The 21,841-nt window shown below is 44.2% G+C and overlaps 1 protein-coding gene across 2 annotated transcripts; it reads right to left on the bottom strand.

The window, feature by feature from the left end:
* Nucleotides 1–5,684: 5,684 nt before the first annotated feature.
* On the bottom strand, nt 5,685–20,231 carry LOC129865479 (ubiquitin carboxyl-terminal hydrolase 47-like). 2 transcript variants are annotated; one of them, XM_055938317.1, is made up of 12 exons: nt 20,090–20,231; nt 19,726–19,817; nt 12,241–12,352; nt 11,845–11,966; nt 11,549–11,640; nt 11,359–11,484; nt 10,386–10,481; nt 10,123–10,251; nt 9,764–9,892; nt 9,619–9,656; nt 9,473–9,507; nt 5,685–9,318 (listed from the first exon to the last, which is right to left on the bottom strand). In XM_055938317.1, the coding sequence occupies exons 2-12, from the start codon at nt 19,796–19,798 to the stop codon at nt 8,024–8,026; spliced, it is 2,247 nt and encodes a 748-aa protein (XP_055794292.1). In that variant the 5' UTR covers nt 19,799–19,817; nt 20,090–20,231; the 3' UTR covers nt 5,685–8,023. The 2 variants fall into 2 exon arrangements, with proteins under 2 accessions (XP_055794292.1, XP_055794293.1); XM_055938318.1 differs by having other exon boundaries at nt 11,570–11,640.
* Nucleotides 20,232–21,841: the final 1,610 nt, after the last annotated feature.

Raw genomic sequence — 21,841 nt, 5'->3', positions numbered from 1 at the left:
AAACGAACATACCGTAACAGTCCCGTGTGGCGAAACACTAACACAGGAACAAACACCCACAAACCACACGTGAAACCCCGGCTGTCTAAGTATGATTCTCAATCAGGGACAACGATTGACAGCTGCCTCTGATTGAGAATCATACCAGGCCGAACACAAAATACCAACATAGAAAAACACACATAGACAACTCACCCCAACTCACGCCCTGACCATACTAAATAAATACAAAACAAGGGAAAACAGGTCAGGAACGTGACAGAACCCCCCCCCCCTCAAGGTGCGAACTCCGGGCGCACCACCTAAAATTCTAGGGGAGGGTCTGGGTGGGCGTCTGTCCACGATGGCGGCTCTGGCTCGGGACGTGGACCCCACTTCAACAATGTTTTTGTCCGCCTCCTTAATCGCCCCCGTGGCCTCTTATGAGCGGCGATCCTCGCCGCCGACCTTGGCCTGGGGACCCTAGCCATGGGTCCCGAATGAACGGAGAATTCCGGCAGCGCCGGACAGGCGGGAGACTCCGGCAGCGCAGGAGTGAAAGACGCCTCCGGCAGCTCCAGAGTGAAAGGCGATTTTGGCATCGCCTGGCTGACTGCAGGCTCTGGCAGATCCTGGCTGGCGGCTCTGGCAGGTCCTGGCTGACTGACAGTTCCGGCAGGTCCTGGCTGGCTGACAGCTCTGGCAGATCCTGGCTGACTGGCTCTGGCTGGTCCTGGCTTGCTGGCTCTGGCAGCTCCTGGCTGGCTGGCGGCTCTGGCAGCTCCTGGCTGGCTGGCGGCTCTGGCAGCTCCTGGCTGGCTGGCGGCTCTGGCAGCTCCTGGCTGGCTGGCGGCTCTGGCAGCTCCTGACTGACGGACGGCTCTAATGGCTCGGGACAGACGGGCGGCTCTGACGGCTCGGGACAGACGGGCGGCTCAGACCACGCTGGGCAGGCAGGCAGCTCAGACAGCGCTGGGCAGGCAGGCAGCTCAGACAGCGCTGGGCAGGCAGACAGCTTAGACAGTGCTTGGCAGGCAGACAGCTTAGACAGCTCTGGGCAGGCAGGCAGCTCAGACAGCTCTGGGCAGATGAGAGACTCTGGCTGCGCTGAAGAAGAGGAAGGCTCTGACAGCGCTGGACAGGCGGGAGCAACTGTAGAGAGAACCCGAAGAGACAGCCTGGTGCGGGGGGCTGGCACCTGAGGTGGCACCTGATATACCGGACCGTGAGGGAGTACAACAGCTCTTGAGCACCGAGCCTGCCCAACCTTACCCGGTTGAATGTTTCCCGTAGCCCTGCCAGTGCGGCGAGGTGGAATAGCCCGCACTGGACTATGCTGGCGAACCGGGGACACCATTTGTAAGGCGTTCATGGCACCCGGCTTCATGGCACCCGGCTCTATGCACAAACCAGCCCGGCCAGTGCGGCTAGGTGGAATAGCCCGCACTGGGCTAAGCACGCGTACTGGGGACACCGTGCGCTCCACCGCATAACACGGTGTCTGACCAGTACGCCGCCCTCTCACTCCACGGTAAGCACGGGGAGTTGGCTCAGGTCTCCTACCCGGCTTAGCCACACTCCGCGTGTGCCCCCCCCCCCCCCCCCCCCCCAATACATTTTTGGGTCTGACTCTCGGGCTTCCAACCGCGTCGCCGCGCTGCCTCCTCATACCAGCGCCTCTCTGCCTTCGCTGCCTCCAACTCTGCCTTAGGACGGCAACACTCCTCTAGCTCTGCCCAGGGTCCCTTTTCGTCCAGGATCTCCTCCCAAGTCCATGAGTCCTGTGTCTTTCTCCGCTGCTGCTGCTGTCCTTTCCCACTCTGCTTGGTCCTTTGGTGGTGGGTGTTTCTGTAAGGACTGGGTGTCAGAGTGCGAAGTCAGGCACAGGAAACAGAGGATGCAATAACAAATGTTCCTTTAATGAAACACGGTGAACTTCGGCCACCCTACTCGTCTTAAGGACAAGGTCACTAATCTCTGTCGGCTGGGTAGCAGGACATGTGTGTGCGTATGGTTGTGTGTATGCGTATGGTTGTGTGTATGTGTGTGCGTATGGTTGTGTGTATGTGTGTGCGTATGGTTGTGTGAATGTGTGGGCGTGAGAAGTCAGTATAAAATGAATTGTGTTGTATTCTTGACTTTAGAACGTTCCCGTGAAAAAAACTTTTGGAATATTTTATCTGGGCCTCCGTGTCACGTTCCTTACCTGTTTTCCCTTGTTTTGTATTTATTTAGTATGGTCAGGGCGTGAGTTGGTGCGGGATTGTTAGTTGGTAAGCGTGGTGTTTGTTTCGAACTATACGTGTTTGTGTATGTTCGAGTTTGTTACTGGACTGTTTTCGTTCCCCCAGTGTCTGGGGCAGTTTAATGAGAGCACCCAGAGACGTGCTCCCCGTTCTCTCCCAAATCTCTAGTCAGGTCGGCACCAAGCTCAGACAGTCTGTGTTTAAAATACCATAAAGACATATTGTCTTTACCCTAATTCTGACTAGGACTACACATTTATTGATTATGATGTTATACATTCTAATCAATTCCATACAATTATATGTTTCAGGGCGGAATATTCTAATCATTCAATTAACAGATAATTCTCACCTATCATTAGCTAACATGCTAAGTAGTTGCAATGTAGCAAGTTGTCCATGATGAGATTCAAACCCGCAAACTTTGGGTTGCTAGACGTTTGTGTTTTTGCCTTAAGCAAGCATCTGTCTTATGTGACCCTACCAAATGTAACATATCATACTCATTTGAGTGTCTCGGATTTCAATTTACTATGTTACATCTAGTCTATGTAACCAGGTGTCCACAAGATGGGACTGAAATATGGAAATTCTGACGTGTGGAGGGAACAGGTGAAGTGAGGGAATTCCAGAGCCTGGGTGTAGCTCTAGAGAACACCCTGTCACCAAAGCAGAGGTTAGACTTCTTGTAAATACAAATGTGACTTCTTGTAAATGCTAGGTGGAAAGAGAGAAACATTTACTGATGTTGAAAATCAAGGCCAAGAAAATTCCAGGGAGAGCACACCTGCTTGCCTGCATGCCTCCCTTAGTCATATCTCACAGTCCACCCTGTGTGTATGAGGCAGTAAATGAAAGACAGAAAGAAACAAAATGGAGGACGAGAAGAGCTATGACAATGGAGACAGGATCCTCAAGTTTGTAAACAGACAGCCTGATATTAGCAAGATTGATTTATGCCTCTCTTATGATTTGAAGTAAAACAGGTTATGAGGAAATGGTTTAAAAAATGTATTAACTATATAGTAACTGTTGTGGCTCTCAATTTTGACATCATGTGGTAAGTCAAACTCAAACAACTTGAGGAGCATTAAGAATCTCTGGGTGTGGATGTACCATCTTACATGCCCGGAGACACAACTCACACCATAGGCGAAATTGCCACAGAAATGGAGGGGGGGGGGGGGGATATCCCCTCCAATATTCAGAACAGATCGACCCCCCCCCCCCACATAATTTGTTTAAAATGTAATAAAAATGGTGGGGATGTATACCGGTTAAATTAAGAAGAAGAATGCGAGTAGATTGCTGATTGGCCAGCTCATTCTCCTTAGGAGGATGACATCATCAAGTTTGAGATGGGGTTTTGGAAGTGTTTTTCTCCAATGTATCCTTTGGCCACAAATACGAGTATAGGATGAATCAACAACATTATTTGGGTATGAGTTAACAGAATGCGAACCTTTAAAATCTAGATTTTCACTGGACAGCTAACTTTAAAACTGCAACATTTTCTCTCATCCTCATGGCAAAATGTGAAGAATAGCATGATATAAGCTATAAAACAGCACATTATATCTGCCAATGGCAAAATGTGTAGAATTGCAGGAAATACGTTTTAAAATGTTAAAAGTATTCCGGGGGAGGGCCCCATTGAATCCCCGGCTACTGTTCGTCCCCCCAATATCTACACCACTATTTCGCCCATGAAACACACTATTATCACACCTATAGAAGAAGACCCAGTAACAGAGTATTTTTCTAGATGTCTTTCTGAGAAACTTTTGGTACAATTATCGAGTTAGGATATTGATTGAGTATTCTAAATATCATAACTCACAAAGATTGCATCTGTTTTTCTCATTGCAGTAGTCACCGGACAGGAAGGTGGCGTACACTTTCAGAGAAAAAGGTGCTACAATATCTAGAACCTAAAAAGGTTATTCGGCTGTCCCCATAAGAGAATCCTTTGAAGAACCCTTTTTGGTTCCATGTAGAACTCTTTTGTGTCCAGGTAGAATCTTTTAGGGTTTCATGTAGAACCCTTTCCATGGAGGGTTTTACATGGAATCCAAGACGGTGCTCCTATGGGGACAATTGAAGAAACTTTGTTTCTAAGACTGTAACTTGAGCCAAAGGGGTAAGTTGAGCCAACCTTGTTTTTTTTCAACCATAAAAAGGAAGAAGTCATCATTTCATGGAGTCTGTGAAGGAAGAAACCACATGGAAAAAGTGGTAAGTAAATAAGCTCCAAAAACAGATTTTCATCAAGTCAAATAATTTATTTTGTGAAAGGTTTCATGATGCTTCTACACTATATATACAAAAGTATGTGGACACCCCTTCAAATTTGTGTATTCGGCTAGTTCAGCCACATTCATGGCTGACAGGTGTATAAATCCAGTTCACAGACATGCAATCTCCATAGACAAACATTGGCAGTAGAATGGTTTCACTGAAGAACTCAGAGACTTTCAACGTGGAACCATCATAGGATGCCACCTTTCCAACAAGTCAGTTCATCCATTTTTTTCCCTGCTAGAGCTGACCCGGTCAACTGTAGGTGCTGTTATTGTGAAGTGGAAACGTCTAGGAGCAACAACGGCTCAGCCGCGAATTGGTCGTCCACAGAAGCTCACCGAACGGAACAGCCAAGTGCTGAACCGAGTAGCGCGTAAAAATCGGCTGTCCTCGGTTGCAACACTCACTACCGAGTTCCAAATTGCCTCTGGAAGCAATGTCAGCACAATAACTGTTCGTTGGGAGCTTCATGAAATGGGTTTCCATGGCTGAGCAGCCGCACACAAGCCTAAGATCATCATGCGCAATGCAAAGCGTCGGCTGGAGTGGTGTAAAGCTCGTTGCCATTGGACTCTGGAGCAGTGGAATCATACTTCACCATCTGGCAGTCCGACAGACTAATCTGGGTTTGGCAGATGCCAGGAGAACGCTACCTGCCCCAATGCATAGTGCCAGTTGTAAAGTTTGGTGGAGGAGAAATGGGTCTGTTTTTCATGGTTCGGGCTAGGCCCTTTAGTTCCAGTGAAGTGAAATCTTAATGCTACAGCATACAATGACATTCTAGACGATTCTGTTATTCCAACTTTGTGGCAACAGTTTTGAGAAGGCCCTTTCCAGTTTCAGCATGACAATACACCCGTGCACAAAGCGAAGTCCATACTGAAATGGTTTGCTGAGATTGGTGTGGAAGAACTTGACTGGCCTGCATAGAGCACTGACCTCAAATGCATCGAAACCCTTTGGGATGAATTGGAACGTACAGGGCCTGGCTTGTTAAAAGTGTTGTTGTTTTTTTAAGTCACAAGTGTTTGTTAGGTGTTAAGCCTGTTAAAAGATGCTTAACATTTTTAAAAGACAAAAAAGTTATTGTTTTTGTGTTGAATTGTGTTGGGGAAATAAAGATAGACATGGTTTTAAAAAGGTTGTGGTAATATTTATTCAGTACAGACATTTGTAGGCGGCTTAACTTACCCAAGGCTCAACCTCCATACCCGGGGTAAATTGTGCCAAGAGACTACTGTTTTTGGACAAACTATGTTTTCAAAACTGTAATGTTTACATGAATTCTGATTATTTCCAGGAATACACTGTGTACCAAACATTATAAACACGTGCTCTTCCATGACCTACCTGACCAGGTGAATCCAGGTGAAAACTCTGACTGATTGAAGTATTTCTTTTCAGATCTTTCACGGAAATTTGAGGCACACTGCCACCTGTTCTATATCTGATCAGCATGTAAAGAGTGATGAAGTTGGTCCATTTTGGACTGTGCCACTCTCAATGGAAGATAACAACTACTACAGTGTGGTAGGGTAACGCCTAATTCACCTATTATAGCAACTCTCACATGTTCTATGTACAAGGCTGTCAAATACTTCAAATGGCATTTAGTATGCAATGTGTCTTATGGAGTTTAATTAAGAGCATAGTTGTGCATGTATGTATTCACTGTATTTTGGAGTAGGGGGGACAAATAAAATGTTGCCTCATATTGTAAGATAATGATATTATAATTTGATATGATGTGGCAAATTGGTTGAGGCAAAATGTTGGAGGTGCAAGATCAAATGTTGTTTGTTTTTTTAGAGGGCTGGTTTTGAGGATTTTTTCAAGCCTTCAACTGACAGTGGTGACAATCAGATTTTTAAAAATTCAGAGAGCATTTTTTTACATTCAGCATCACACCGTCAAGGGAAATATAGTATTCTTTCTAACAAAGACATATACACTGAGTGTACAAAACATTTAGAACACCTTCCTATTATTGAGTTGCACCCCCCCTTTTTCCCTCAATTCGTCGGGGCATGGACGAAAGCGTTCCATAGGGATGCTTGTTGACTCCAATGCTTCCCACAGTTTTGTCAAGTTGTCTGGATGTCCTTTGGGCAGTGGACCATTATTGATACACACAGTAATGAAAAACCCGTATTGGTTGTTCCAAAAGGGATCCATCATGTCTAAATAATCTGTACCATCATCTAATTGAAAAGATCTGTTGATGGGAAAACATGTGACTTATTTTATATTAAAACGTTTCCATTGAATGTGCATTTCAAATTGACTTCCTGAAGGTTTACAATATCGATGTGTTCACTTATAGGAATATTTGATGAATAAATCAACGGACGCAAGTCAAACAGCTCTCCTTGGAAACAGCGACTTTGAGAGTGATCTGTTCTGGGTGTTTCTTTCGCAATTTGTACAGATGTTGGATATTAATTTGATCACTCTTGTGTTGCTTAGAATTTTCCTGCATGGCAGGAAATGGAGAAGAGCTTTGTTTATATGAACAGTATTCCACTTTTCATGTAGCCTCATTTTGACCAGCTAATAGCCTAACCACCGATCAAACGATATTATGGACTAAACGTTCAAATCCTGTTGCTGCAGAATTATTTTGCTGCGACAGTACAGGGCCAATTAAGATCCTATATATGTTCACTGTAAGGTAGCTAAATAGTTTAGTAAAATTGGCCTTTTTTTTATATATATATATGAATAAAATTGTATTTTCGTGTTAAATTGGCAGTTGGCAACGCATCCATTATGGGATTAATTGACACGTAAACAAACATTACAAAAATGTACTGTGATAATTCAGTGATAATTGTTCTTCAGGTGTTCTCCGCATAAAGAGTGAAAAAAAGCAAGATAAAAATCGACACATAATAGTGAATAAAGTTATTCAAACAATAATCCTTGAATAGTATGCGGTATAGAAGAAGTGTTGTTGGTGTGCTTTAGGTCTATGGTTATTTGTTTTCAGCTCTGAAGAAAACAACATGTTGCAGCTGTTATATCTCCTATAACATCACTTTTGATTTAAGTAACTCCTGTTTAGCCATCTAAAGGTATAGCCTATTCTGCAGTATTTAGGCTACTGCTGTTCTATCACTGTTTTGATACTTAGTCATAGTATGAACTTGGCAATCATTCATATTTTACATGTCAGTTTGGTGTAATTAGAAGAGCAATTTATCACAGCTGTCTCACTAATCCTTATTTGGTTCAATTGAGCATATCATCAAAGTTCATTACTTACATCTTCATTACTTAGTTTTAGATAGAACCATTCTCATGACTTCCATTCAATTATTTTTATTAGTATCAACTTAAACTTCAAGGTAACCTTTTCTCTTTCCCACTGGGTTCTTCTTTACCTCCTTTATTCTCTCTATGAGCTTTTCTTTATTTCCTCATCTCTTTTCAATTGTTTCTTTCTATTTGCCTTTTCCTTCTTTTTCTCTTTTCTACTCTGTCCTCCTAACATCCTCCTAACATACTCTTCTTTTCACCTTCTCTGCTCGTCTCCAATTCCATTTCTTCCTTTTGTCATGTTCACTGATCTTTACCCCTCCCTTTCTTTTTCTCTTGAAGCAAAAACATGTTGTTGTCTCCTCTGGGGTGGCTGTCAGTCTGTTCTGAAATGTACCAACGGAACTGGGATATTTACTGTGGTTAGTTTGACTCATCGTTGTCACATCACAATCCTCTCCTAACTTTGCCACTTCAACCTGTATTGTCTTTAGCTCACCGCCATTTACTTCTGCTGTTCTATCATCCCCAGTGTCATCTACTATTCTACCTGGCTTTGTCTTTGCTGCACCATCTCTATTCCTCTTTCTCTCATTATTATCTCCATCTCTGTCCGTCACAACCACATCCTTTCTATTCATCACATCACCCTCTGTTCCATTTTCCAAGACGTTATCTACATCCACAACAATATCCTCCCGTTTCCTTGCCTTATCTCTTTGATTCTGTCCAGCTTCATCCACAACATGCACAACAATATCCTCCCTTTTCTTTGCCTTATCTCTTTGATTCTGTCCAGCTTCATTCACAACATCCACAGCTGTTACCTCCCTTTTCTTTGGCTTATCTCTTTGATTCTGTCCAGCTTCATCCACAACATCCACAACAATATCCTCCCTTTTCCTTGCCTTATCTCTTTGATTCTGTAAAGCTTCATCCACAACATCCACAACAATATCCTCCCTTTTCCTTGCCTTATCTCTTTGATTCTGTCCAGCTTCATTCATAACATCCACAACTGTTACCTCCCTTTTCTTTGGCTTATCTCTTTGATTCTGTCCACCTTCCTCCTTTTTTTCCAGTTCTCCTTTCACACCATGATACTTTCTTGTCATACCCTCTTCCCTGCTCCGTTCATCATTCATTTGCACCTCAACATTGGCCACTTCACCTTCCTGTTCTTTTTGTCCAACAACATCATCCCCTACTTTCTGTTCTTTCTCTCCATTCAAATAATTATCTTTATCATCAGTAGCAGCAACGTTATCCTCTACACTCCTATCTTTTATGTTCATCTGTCTTATCATATCAACAACCTTTCCATCATCTTTCTGTCTTTCCTCTGGGACAACGTCTGTTCTCCCTACCAAGTCAACTGGATTGATAGATTGATTTGATTGAACTTTTCTCTCTTTTTCTTCGCTTGTTCCGCTGGCTCCCGTCTCAAAGGAACAGGAAGGAGTAGATTGTTGAGAGTCACTGAATGAACTTTTGTGGTCGGTTTCATGGTTCATCTGACGATCTGGAGAATCCACTTAGAAAAGGAGGTAAATTAACAGTGACAGAAGTAACACTGTGATTTATCAAATAGAGGAATGTTTGACCTTATGGAGAAGTAGAATCACATGAATGACATGGATAAAATATACCACATAGATAAAAAAGACAATTCACATTTGTTAACTTACATTTCCTGTACATAAGCAGGTACGCACTCTGGGACCTACAGTAATGGAATAATAATTAGTTACTTCAAGGCTTTTCTAATTTGACAATTACACTTAATTAAATGGACACAAGTTTGCAAATAAAGCGCACCCACATCTATATTTACCTAAAACTCTCATCTTGTTCAAATGGTTTTGAAATGAGCTGTAAGAGAGGAGCAGCAGTGTTCAACTATAACTAGGGATGGGATGCATGTTGAGGAAATAGCAGGGTGGTATATACTAGATTTTAAAAAGTTAAGTATCCCTTACCTGTGTGACGTAGCTGTCATCGAACACATACCAGTTATGATTCTGATAGGACTTGATTCTAGCAGTGTAATGTCCACCTCTTAGACCTCCCACATGATCCACAACTGCATAGAGTTCATAGTCACAGTCCTGTTCAGAGACATTGAGTAAATCAAAAGGTCTGAGCTTTTTCAGATCGGTCCAAAAGTAGGGAAAGGTACAGAGAGGAGGAGGGCTATAAAGTAACACACTGAAAACACATATTTACAATCCTACTCTATTTTTAAAGGCAATTAACATTACTACCTAAGTTATACAACCTAATAAAAAAGTGTTTTATAACACAATAACCTGTTCAAGGAAAAACATTTTATAGTTACCTTTGTCTGTAACGTGTGAGGCACCTCCACACAGCTCTCAATTTTGACATATGACATTCTGTGGTAGTCAAACTGAAACCTCTTGAGGAGCAGAGTCAGAATCTCTGGGGGACATTCCATCTCACATGCCTGGAGACACAAAACATACTATTATCACACCTCTAGAAGAAGACCCAGTAACATAGCATTTTTCACAGTGTTACCTTTGATACAAGTATCGATGTAGCATATTGATTGAGTATTGATTGTATACCATTACTCACAAGGATTGCGTCTGTTTTCCCATCGCAGTAGTCACAGTATATCTGATTGTCACCACTGACAGTTGAAGACTTGAAAAAATCCTCAAAACCATCTCTCTGAAAAAACAAACAAAATTGTATCTTGCACCTCCAACTTCAGCAGCCCAACGGTACAGTGTTATTTGCCTCAACCAATTTGTCACAAAATATCAAATGTTGGCATTATTATCATACAATAAGCCTAAATGTAATTAATTTGCTTTTTCCCTCAAATTCCAACATACAGTAAAATACATTCTCACTGAACGAATATGCTGTTAATTAAAAACATTTAACTAAAGGGCCTCCCGGGTGGCGCAGTGGTCTAGATAACTGCATCGCAGTGCTAACTGCGCCACCAGAGTCTCTGGGTTCGCGCCCAGGCTCTGTCGCAGCCGGCCGCGACCGGGAAGTCCGTGGGGCGACGCACAATTGGCATAGCGTCGTCCGGGGTAGGGAGGGTTTGGCCGGTAGGGATATCCTTGTCTCATCGTGCTCCAGCGACTCCTGTGGCGGGCCGGGCGCAGTGCGCGCCAACCAAGTGGGCCAGGTACACGGTGTTTCCTCCGACACATTGGTGCGGCTGGCTTCCGGGTTGGAGGCGCGCTGTGTTAAGAAGCAGTACGGCTGGTTGGGTTGTGCTTCGGAGGACGCATGGCTTTCGACCTTCGTCTCTCCCGAGCCCGTACGGGAGTTGTAGCGATGAGACAAGGTAGTAATTACTAGCGATTGGATACCACGAAAATTGGGGAGAAAATGGGATAAAAAATTTAAAAAAAAAAAAAACATTTAACTAGATGTATATATTTTTTTACAATACAAAATTTGCACATACCAACGACAATTAAAAATCATTAAGACACATTCCATACCACATGGCATTTGAAGTATCAGGTAGCCCTGTATGTAGAACATGTTAGAGTTGCTATAATAGGTGAATTAGGCATTTCCCTACCACACTGTAGTAGTTGTTATCTTCCATTGAGAGTGGCACAGTCCAAAATGGACCAACTTCATCACTGTTCACATGACGGTCAGATAGAGAACAGGTGGCAGTGTGCCTCAAATGTCCTTGAAATATCTAAAAAAAAAAACTTTTGTCAGTCTTGTAATTTCATAACTTCTATACATTGAATTGCACCTACATTTGTTGAGCGAAGCAGTACCTTAGACACAGCCGGATTGACCTTGTTTAAAATCTTCTCAAAATATTCAGCAGCATCACCTTGCTCGAACACTGCATTGGAAGCAATAGAAACAATTAATGGTACACCCAATGATTTAATGAATGGTAGGCCTACACTCATTCAGGCAATAGGTTATAGAGTCAAATAATACTCTTTTCAATTGTATCATCAAATGCTATTAAAGTGCCTGTACACCTATGCTGATACAAAAAATGCAGATTACTTCTCAGCTCTGATACTTTTGCTTGACTTACCCTTTTCAATGCCCAGTTTTGATGTGACATCTTTAGTGTGAGTTTGTTTTTTCTTTAAAGTCTCAAACAAACATTTCAGCTGAAGATCAAACGTGTTCTGTTCAACATTAACCTGCTCTTGGCTGTAAGGAGACATTTAAGAACTATAAATTGTCATATTTATTAGCAACATCTCTTAATAACTTATTGACAGTTAAGATTCATATTATTATTGTCAATAGTCAATAAATGTACTCTTACAGCCACTAGGGATAGAGGCTACTTGGTTACTGTATATCTCCAAAAGTGCATAGCTTGTTATCAATTTTGAAAAGCTTTTGACAATTGACAGTAAATAGCCTGGCTTTTTTTGTATTCCCAACAGAAAATGTGACAGAAGAGTAGGAGTACCCAAACCTTTCCACAGCCTCTCTGAAGCCCTTAGTCATGAAGAGGACCTGCAGCACACTGTTCAAATAACAGGTTGCCCCTTGATTGTGCAAACCATAATAGAGTATGGTTTTATTGTCTAAAATAAGGACAGAATATTAATAATTAGTGGCATGATGACTGACAGAGGCAGCTCATACAGTAGCTATATTGTGTTGTGTCGTCTAGGCTAAGCTAAATACTGTATATGTCGTTATGCAATGTTTTGTGTGTGTTGGCCAGTGGTGGGAAAAGTATCCAATTGTCATACTTGAGTAAAAGTAAAGATACCTTAATATAAAATACCTTAAGTAAAAGTGAAAGTCACCCAGTAAAATACTACTTGAGAAAAAGTCAAAAAGTATTTGGTTTTAAATATACTTAAGTACCAAAAGTAAATGTAAAATATAAATATAAAATATAAATATAATATAAATAAATGTATAAATGTTAAATATACTTAAGTATAAATTAGACGAGGTACGATCACAAATATCCTACCAAAGGGACAAAAACTGTAATATCCTATGTTGCACGGAATCGTGGCTGAAGGACGACATGGATATTCAGCTAGCGGGATATACGCTGCACCGGCAGGCGGGGGCGGGGGGGGGGGGGGGGGGGGGGGGGTCTGTGCATATTTGTAAACAACAGCTGGTGCACGAAATCTAAGGAAGTCTCTAGATTTTGCTCACCTGAAGTAGAGTATATTGTGAGAAATTGCAGGCAACACTACTTGCCTAGAGAGTTCTCAGCTATACTTTTCGTGGCTGTTTATTTACCACCACAAACAGATGCTGGCACAAAGACCGCACTCAGTCAGCTGTATAAGAAAACAAGCAAACAGGAAACCACTCACCCAGAGGAGGCGCTCCTAGTGGCCGGAGACTTTAATGTAGGGAAACTTAAATCAGTTCTACCAAATCTCTATCAACATGTTAAATGTGCAACCAGAGGGAAAAAAATTCTAGATCACCTGTACTCTACACACAGAGACCCATACAAAGCTCTCCCTCGCCATTTGGTAAATCCGACCACAACTCTATCCTCCTGATTCCTGCTTACAAGCAAAAATTAAAGCAGGAAGCACCAGTGACTCGGTCTATAAAAAAGTGGTCAGATGACGCAGATGCTAAACTACAGGACTGTTTTGCTATCACAGACTGGAACATGTTCCAGGATTCTTCCGATGACATTGAGGAATACACCACATCAGTCACTGGCTTTATCAATAAGTGCATTGAGGATGTCGTCCCCACAGTGACTGTACGTACATACCCCAATCAGCAGCCATGGATTACAGGCAACATCTGCACTGAGCTAAAGGCTAGAGCTGCCGCTTTCAAGGTGCGGGACTCTAACCTGGAAGCTTACAAGAAATCCCGCTATGCCCTGCGACGAACCATCAAACAGACAAAGCATCAATACAGGGCTAAGATTGAATCATACTACACCGGCTCCGACGCTCGTTGGATGTGGCAGGGCTTTTACAAACTATTACAGACTACAAAGGGAAGCACAGCCGCGAGCTGCCCAGTGACACGAGCCTACCAGCCAGATGAGCTAAATTACTTCTATGCTCGCTTCGAGGCAAACAACGCTGAGGCATGCATGAGAGCATCAGCTGTTCCGGACGACTGTGTGATCACGCTCTCCGTAGCCGACATGAGTAAGACCTTAAAACAGGTCAGCATGGGCCTCCCGGGTGGTGCAGTGGTCTAGGGCACTGCATCGCAGAGCTAGCTGTGCCACCAGAGACTCTGGGTTCGCGCACAGGCTCTGTCGCAGCCGGCCGCGACCGGGAGGTCCGTGGGGCGACGCACAATTGGCCTAGCGTCGTCCGGGTTAGGGAGGGTTTGGCCGGTAGGGATATCCTTGTCTCATCGCATCCATGGCGACTACTGTGGCGGGCCGAGCGCAGTGCACGCTAACCAAGGTCGCCAGGTGCACGGTGTTTTGGTGCGCACATTGGTGGGGCTGGCTTCCGGGTTGGATGAGCGCTGTGTTAAGAAGCAGTGCGGCTTGGTTGGGTTGTGTTTCGGAGGACGCATGGCTTTCAACCTCACCCGAGCCCGTACGGGAGTTGTAGCGATGAGACAAGATAGTAACTACTAACAATTGGATACCACAAAATTGGGGAGAAAAAGTTGTATTTTTTATTTTTTTTAACACAAAAAAAAACAGGTCAACATACACAAGGCTGCAGGGCCAGACGGATTACCAGGACGTGTGCTCCGGGCATGTGCTGACCAACTGGCAGGTGTCTTCACTGACATTTTCAACATGTACCTGATTGAGTCTGTAATACCAACATGTTTCAAGCAGACAACCATAGTCCCTGTGCCCAAGAACACAAAGGCAACCTGCCTAAATGACTACAGACCCGTAGCACTCACGTCCGTAGCCATGAAGTGCTTTGAAAGGCTGGTAATGGCTCACATCAACACCATTATCCCAAAAACCCTAGACCCACTCCAATTTGCATACCGCCCAAACAGATCCACAGATGATGCAATCTCTATTGCACTCCACACTGCCTTTTCCCACGTGGACAAAAGGAACACCTATGTCAGTGCTATTCATTGACTACAGCTCAGCGTTCAACACCATAGTACCCTAAAAGCTCATCACTAAGCTAAGGAACCTGGGACTAAACACCTCCCTCTGCAACTGGATCCTGGACTTCCTGACGGGCCGCCCCCAGGTGGTGAGGGTAGGTAGCAACACATCTGCCACGCTGATCCTCAACATTGGAGCTCCCCGGGGGTGCGTGCTCAGTCCCCTCCTGTACTCCCTGTTTACCCACGACTGCATGGCCAGGCACGACTCCAACACCATCATTAAGTTTGCAGATGACACAACAGTGGTAGGCCTGATCACCAACAACGACGAGACAGCCTATAGGGAGGAGGTCAGAGACCTGGCCGGGTGGTGCCAGAATAACAACCTATCCCTCAACGTAACCAAGACAAAGGAGATGATTGTGGACTACAGGAAAAGGAGCACCGAGCACGCCCCCATTCTCATCGACGGGGCTGTAGTGGAGCAGTTTCAAGTTCAAGTTCCTTGGTGTCCACATCACCAACAAACTAGAATGGTCCAAACACACCAAGACAGTCGTGAAGAGGGCACGACTCTATTCGAAGCCTATTCCCCCTCAGGAAACTAAAAAGATTTGGCATGGGTCCTGAGATCCTCAAAAGGTTCTACAGCTGCAACATCAAGAGCATCCTGACCGGTTGCATCACTGCCTGGTACGGCAATTGCTCGGCCTCCGACCACAAGACACTTCAGAGGGTAGTGCGTACGGCCCAGTACATCACGGGGGCAAAGCTGTCTGTCATCCAGGACCTCTATACCAAGCGGTGTCAGAGGAAGGCCCTAAAAATTGCCAAAGACCCCAGCCACCCCAGTCGTAGACTGTTCCCTCTACTACCGCATGGCAAGCGGTACCGGAGTGCCATGTCTAGAACAAAAAGGCTTCTCAACAGTTTTTACACCCAAGCCATAAGACTCCTGAACAGGTAACCAGATGGTTACCCGGACTATTTGCATTGTGTGCCCCCCCCCCCCCCCCGAACCCCTCTTTTACACTGCTGATACTCTCTGTTTAACTTATATGCATAGTCACTTTAACTATACAACTATACAAACTACCTCAATTGGCCCGACCAACCAGTGCTCCCGCACATTGGCTAACCGGGCTATCTGCATTGTGTCCCACCACCCGCCAACCCCTCTTTTTATGCTATTGCTACCCTCTGTTCATCATATATGCATAAAAAACTGGCCTACTGTAGGTCTCCCCAGACTGGTAGGTCCTGTGGCAGCGCCACGCACCAGGCTGTCTCACCGTCTCCTCCCTCCAGGTTCTCTCTCCAGGCCAGAGCCGCCCGTCTGTCCTGAGCTGCCAGAGCCGCCCGTCTGTCCTGAGCTGCCAGAGCCGCCCGTCTATCCTGAGCTGCCAGAGCCGCCCGTCTGTCAGGAGTTGTCGGAGCCGTCCGTCATTCAGGAGCTGCCGGAGCCGCCCGTCAGTCAGGAGCTGCCGGAGCCGCCCTTCACGCCGGCGCTGCCGGAGCCGCCCTTCACGCCGGCGCTGCCGGAGCCGCCCTTCACGCAGGCGCTGCCGGAGCCGCCCTTCACTCTGGCACCGCCGGAGTCTCCCTCCTGTCCGGCGCTGCTGGAGTCTCCCGTCTATTCGGGGCCCGCTGCAAGGGTTCCCAGTCCGAGGTCAGTGGCGAGGGTCGCCACTCCAAAGGCGCCAATTAAGCGGGCAAAGACTATGGTGAAGTGGGGTCCACGTCCCGCGCCAGAGCCGCCACCACGGACAGACACCCACCCAGACCCTCCCCTATAGGTTCAGGTTTTGCGGCCGGAGTCCGCACCTTTTGGGGGGGGGGGGTACTGTCACGTTCTGACCTTAGTTTATTTGTATGTCTTTGTGTTAGGTTGGTCAGGGCGTGAGTTGGGGTGGGTAGTCTATGTTCTGTTTTCTATGTTGTTGTATTTCTATGTCTGGCCTGATATGGTTCTCAATCAGAGGCAGCTGTCGTTCGTTGTCTCTGATTGAGAATTATATTTAGGTAGCCTGTTTTCCCCATTTTGTTTGTGGGTGTTTGTTTTCTGTTTAGTGTATGTTCACCTGGCAGAACTGTTTCATTTTCGTTTTTCCTCGTTGTTGTTTTGTGTAGTGTTTAGTTTTAATTAAATATGACGAACACTTACCACGCTGCATTTTGGTCCTCCTCTCCTTCCACCAACGAGAATCGTTACAGTGTGCAAAATGCATGAGGAGGTAAGGCAATAAATAGGCCATAGTAGCAAAGTAATTACAATTTAGCAGATTAAGACTGAGTGATAGATGAGCAGATGATGATGAGCAGATGATGGTGTGTAAGTAGTGATACCGGTGTGCAAAAGAGCAGCAAAGTAAATAAAAACAATATGGGGATGAGGTAGGTAGATTGGGTGGGCTATTTACAGATGGACTATGTACAGTGAGGGAAATGTAAGTCTCCAGCTTCATCGATTTTTGCAATTCGTTCCAGTCACTGGCAGCAGAGAACTGGAAGGAAAGGCGGCCAAAGGAGGTGTTGGCTTTGGGGATGACCAGTGAAATATACCTGCTGGAGCGCGTGCTACGGGTGGGTGTTGTTATCGTGACCAGTGAGCTGAGATAAGGCGGAGCTTTACCTAGCATAGACTTATAGATGACCTGGAGCCAGTGGGTCTGGCAACGAATATGTAGCGAGGGCCAGCCGACTAGAGCATACGGGTCGCAGTGGTGGGTGGTATAAGGCGCTTTGGTAACAAAACGGATGGCACTGTGATAGACTACATCCAATTTGCTGTGTAGAGTATTGGAAGCTATTTTGTCGATGACATCGCCAAAGTCGAGGATTAGTAGGATAGTCAGTTTTACTAGGGTAAGTTTGACGGCGTGAGTGAAGGAGGCTTTGTTGCAAAATAGAAAGACGATTCTAGATTTGATTTTGGATTGGTTTGATATGAGTCTGGAAGGAGAGTTTACAGTCTAGCAGACACCTAGGTATTTGTAGTTGTCCACGTATTTTAGGTCAGAACCGTCCAGAGTATTGATGCGGGGAGGGTGCGGGCAGCGAACGGTTGATAAGCAAACATTTGGTTTTGCTAGCGTTTAAGAGCAGTTGGAGGCCACGGAAGGAATGTTGAATGGCATTGAATCTCGTTTGAAGGTTAGTTAACACAGTGTTCAAAGAAGGGCCAGATGTATACAGAATGGTGTCGTCTGCATAGAGGTGGATCAGGGAATCGCCCGCAGCAAGAGTGACATCGTTGATATATACGGAGAAAAGAGTCGGCACGAGAATTGAACCCTGTGGTACCCCCATAGAGACTGCCAGAGGTCCGGACAACAGGCCCTCCGATTTGACACACTGAACTCTGTCTGCGAAGTAGTTGGTGAACCAGGCGAGGCAGTCATTTGGCGAGGCAGTCATTTGAGAAATCAAAGCTATTGAGTCTGCCGATAAGAATACGGTGGTTGACAGAGTCGAAAGCCTTGGGCAGGTCGATGAAGACGGCTGCACAGTACTGTCTTTCATTGATGGCGGTTATGATATCGTTTAGTACCTTGAGCGTGGATGAGGTGCACCCATGACCAGCTCGGAAACCGGATTGCACAGCGGAGAAGGTACGGTGGGATTCGAAATGGTCAGTGATCTGTTTATTAATAGAAAGACATGGCAGGATGAATATAGGTCTATAACAGTTTGGGTCTAGAGTGTCACCCCCTTTGAAGAGGGGGATGACCGCGGCAGCTTTCCAATCTTTAGGGATCTCGGACAATATGAAAGAGAGGTTGAACAGACTGGTAATAGGGGTTGCAACAGTGGCGGAAGGTAATTTTAGAAAGAGAGGTTCCAGATTGTCTAGACCAGCTGATTTGTATGGGTCCAGGTTTTGCAGCTCTTTCAGAACATCTGCGATCTGGATTTGGGTGAAGGAGAAGCTGGGGAGGCTCGGGCAAGTAGCTGCGGGGGGTGCGGAGCTGTTGGCCGGGGTTGGGGTAGCCAGGAGGAAAGCATGGCCAGCCGTAGAGAAATGCTTATTGAAATGTTATATTATCATGGATTTATCAGTGGTGACCGTGTTGCCTATCCTCAGTGCAGTGGGCAGCTGGGAGGAGGTGCTCTTGTTCTCCATGGACTTTAAAGTGTCACAAAACTTTTGGGAGTTAGAGCTATAGGCAGTGGTGTAAAGTACTTAGGGTAAAATACTTTAAAGTACTACTTAAGTCGTTTTTTGGAGTATCTGTACATTACCTTATTATTTATATTTTAAAAAACTTTCACTTTTACTTCACTACATTCCCAACGAAAATAATTAACTTTTCCTCCATACATTTTCCCTGACACTCAAAAGTACTATTTACATTGTGAGTGTTTAGCAGGGCAGGAAAATGGTCCAATTCACACACTTATCAAGAGAACACGTGGTCATCCCTGCTTCCTCTGATCTGGCAGAGTCACTAAACACAAACTAAACATAAACACATTCATCATTTGTAAATTATGTGTTGGAGTGTTGGTGTGCCCCATTTATAAAACAAGAAAATGGCGCCACCTGCTTTGCTTAAAATATTATTATTATTATTTATACTTTAACTTTTGATACTTAAGTATATTTTAGCAATTACATTTACTTTTGATACTTAAGTATATTTAGAACCAAATACTTTTAGATTTTTAATCAAGTAAGATTTTACAGGGTGACTTTCACTTTTACTTCAGTAACTTTCTATTGAGGTATTTATACTTTTACGCAAGTATGACAATTGGGTACTCTTTCCACCACTGGATAAAGGTAGCCTACATGTCTCTCAAACCCTAATATTTGTATGTGTATGTAAATGTATATTATTTCAGTTGTATGACTGCGATTTGGAACTAATAAAGTAGTTCTATGTCGAGTTCAACTGTATAACAGGCCTACCTGTGTTCACTTTCTCATTTGGATAATAGTGTTGGGGGATCCAAAAGGGATCCATCATGTCTAAATAATCCATACCCTCATCCACGTATGATCTGTTGAACGGAAAACATGGGACTTTGTTAAATTGTTTGATTACATTCGTACTTCGAATTCACATCTTGAAGGTTTACAACCGACGATAGGAGAAACGAGTCTACTACTATTTGATCAATAAATAAACGGACTCAAGTTAAACAGCTGTCATCGGAAAGAAGGAACATTATGATTTGAGATTGATCTGTTCCGCGTTCTGAGTGTTTCTTTGACAATTTTTACATTGCAAGGTAGCGGAATAGGTTAGTGAAATTGACTTATTAAAACTTACCAGTATCCTTGAATAGAAACAGCGGCTTTGAATAAATGTTGTTGGTGCGCTTGGTCTATGGTTATTTGTTGTCAGCTTTGAAGAAAACGAAAGCTATTATAGTGCAACTGTCATCTCTCCGAGTCCTAAAACATCAGTTTCAATTTCAGCTACTCCTTCCTGTTAATCAACTGAACTATATAATCTGAAGGTGTAGCCTATTCTGCAATATTTACCGCTGTTCATTGGCCATTTCAATTAATTATATCGGCCTGTCCATTGATGTAACTGATAAATGCGTCATTATGTTCAAGCTACAACTGTATTATCCATCATCACATGAATAGGCATCAGTTTGTTTGTTTATTTATTTGATTTAACCTTTATTTAACTAGGTACGTCAGTTAAGAACAAATTCTTGTTTACAATGACAACTGCTGTGCAAATGCTGAAGAGATAGTCGGTCAATCTAGCTGTTTTATCATTGTTTCGATACTTAGTCATAGTTTGAACTTGGCAATCATTCATATCGCACCATGCAAGTCCCCGTTTTGAAAACAGAATGTATTTTCTGTTGCTATAGCCTACTACTTAATTTAAAATGAAAACAGTGGTGAAAGGTATGAAAGCTCAAGTTTCATGCACTGTATTTGTTTGCTCAGATGTGCTGGCCTAGTTTTTTGGTATGTCCCAGTCATTTAGCATATAATGTTTGTCAATTATCAATTGATATCTACACAGGATAAGGACTGTTGGGGGCTCATACAGTAAACAGTATGTCACTGGGACTTTTTTCTGGTACCAAGATTTATCAGAAACTTCAAAAATATTGTACTCAGACAATAAGAGATGTATTGGACTAAAAAAGGTTGGCATACAATGTTCTATTATTATGGACTACAAAAGAACAAACACGTTGAAGTCAAATCAAATCAAATCAAATTGTATTATTCACATGCGCCAAATACAACAGGTGTAGACTTTATAGTGAAATGCTTACTTATGAGCCCCTAGCCAACAATGCAGTTTAAAAAAATACGGACAAGAATAAGAAATAAAAGTAACATGTAATTAAAGGGCAGCAGTAAAATACCAATAGCGAGACTATATACAGGGGGGTACCGTACAGAGTCTATGTGCGGGGGCACCGGTAAGTTGAGGTAATATGTACATGTAGGTAGAGTTATTCAAGTGACTATGCATAGATGATAACAACAGAGAGTAGCAGCGGTGTAAAAGAGGGGGGGTGGGCAATGCAAATAGTCTGGGTAGCCATTTGATTAGCTGTTCAGGAGTCTTATGACTTGGGGGTAGAAGCTGTTTAGAAGCCTCTTTGAATTAGACTTGGCGCTCCGGTACCGCTTGCCATGCTATAGCAAAGAGAACAGTCTATGGCTAGGGTGGCTGGAGTCTTTGACAATTTTTAAGGCCTTCCTCTGACACCGCCTGGTATGGAGGTCCTGGATGGCAGGTAGCTTGGCCCCAGTGATGTACTGGGCCGTTCGCACTACCCTCTGTTGTGCCTTGCGGTCGGAGGCCAAGCAGTGATACAACCAGTCAGGATGCTCTCGATGGTGCAGCTGTAGAACCTTTTGAGGATCTGAGGACCCATGCCAAATCTTTTCAGTCTCCTGAGGGGGAATAGGTTTTGTTGTGCCCTCTTCACGACTGTCTTGGTGTGCTTGGACCATGCTAGTTTGTTGGTGATGTGGACACCAAGGAACTTGAAGCTCTCAACCTGCTTCACTGCAGCCCGGAGAATGGGGGCGTGCT

The sequence above is a fragment of the Salvelinus fontinalis genome, chromosome 11 (genome assembly GCF_029448725.1).
Source record: "Salvelinus fontinalis isolate EN_2023a chromosome 11, ASM2944872v1, whole genome shotgun sequence".
NCBI lineage: Eukaryota > Metazoa > Chordata > Actinopteri > Salmoniformes > Salmonidae > Salvelinus > Salvelinus fontinalis.
Note: the sequence above shows the minus strand (reverse complement) of the source record. Positions and strands in the feature narration are given on the sequence as shown.

Bases quoted from the DNA above. Each gene is read 5' to 3' on its own strand.
- LOC129865479 (XM_055938317.1), bottom strand. From the start codon at position 19,798: ATGGATTATTTAGACATGATGGATCCCTTTTGGATCCCCCAACACTAT. The intron at 11,485-11,548 runs GTAGGTGCAATT...TTTTTTTTTTAG, and splicing joins TACTGCTTCGCTCAACAAAT to ATATTTCAAGGACATTTGAG. The intron at 9,319-9,472 runs GTAAGTTAACAA...TCCTTTTCTAAG, and splicing joins CCTGCTTATGTACAGGAAAT to TGGATTCTCCAGATCGTCAG.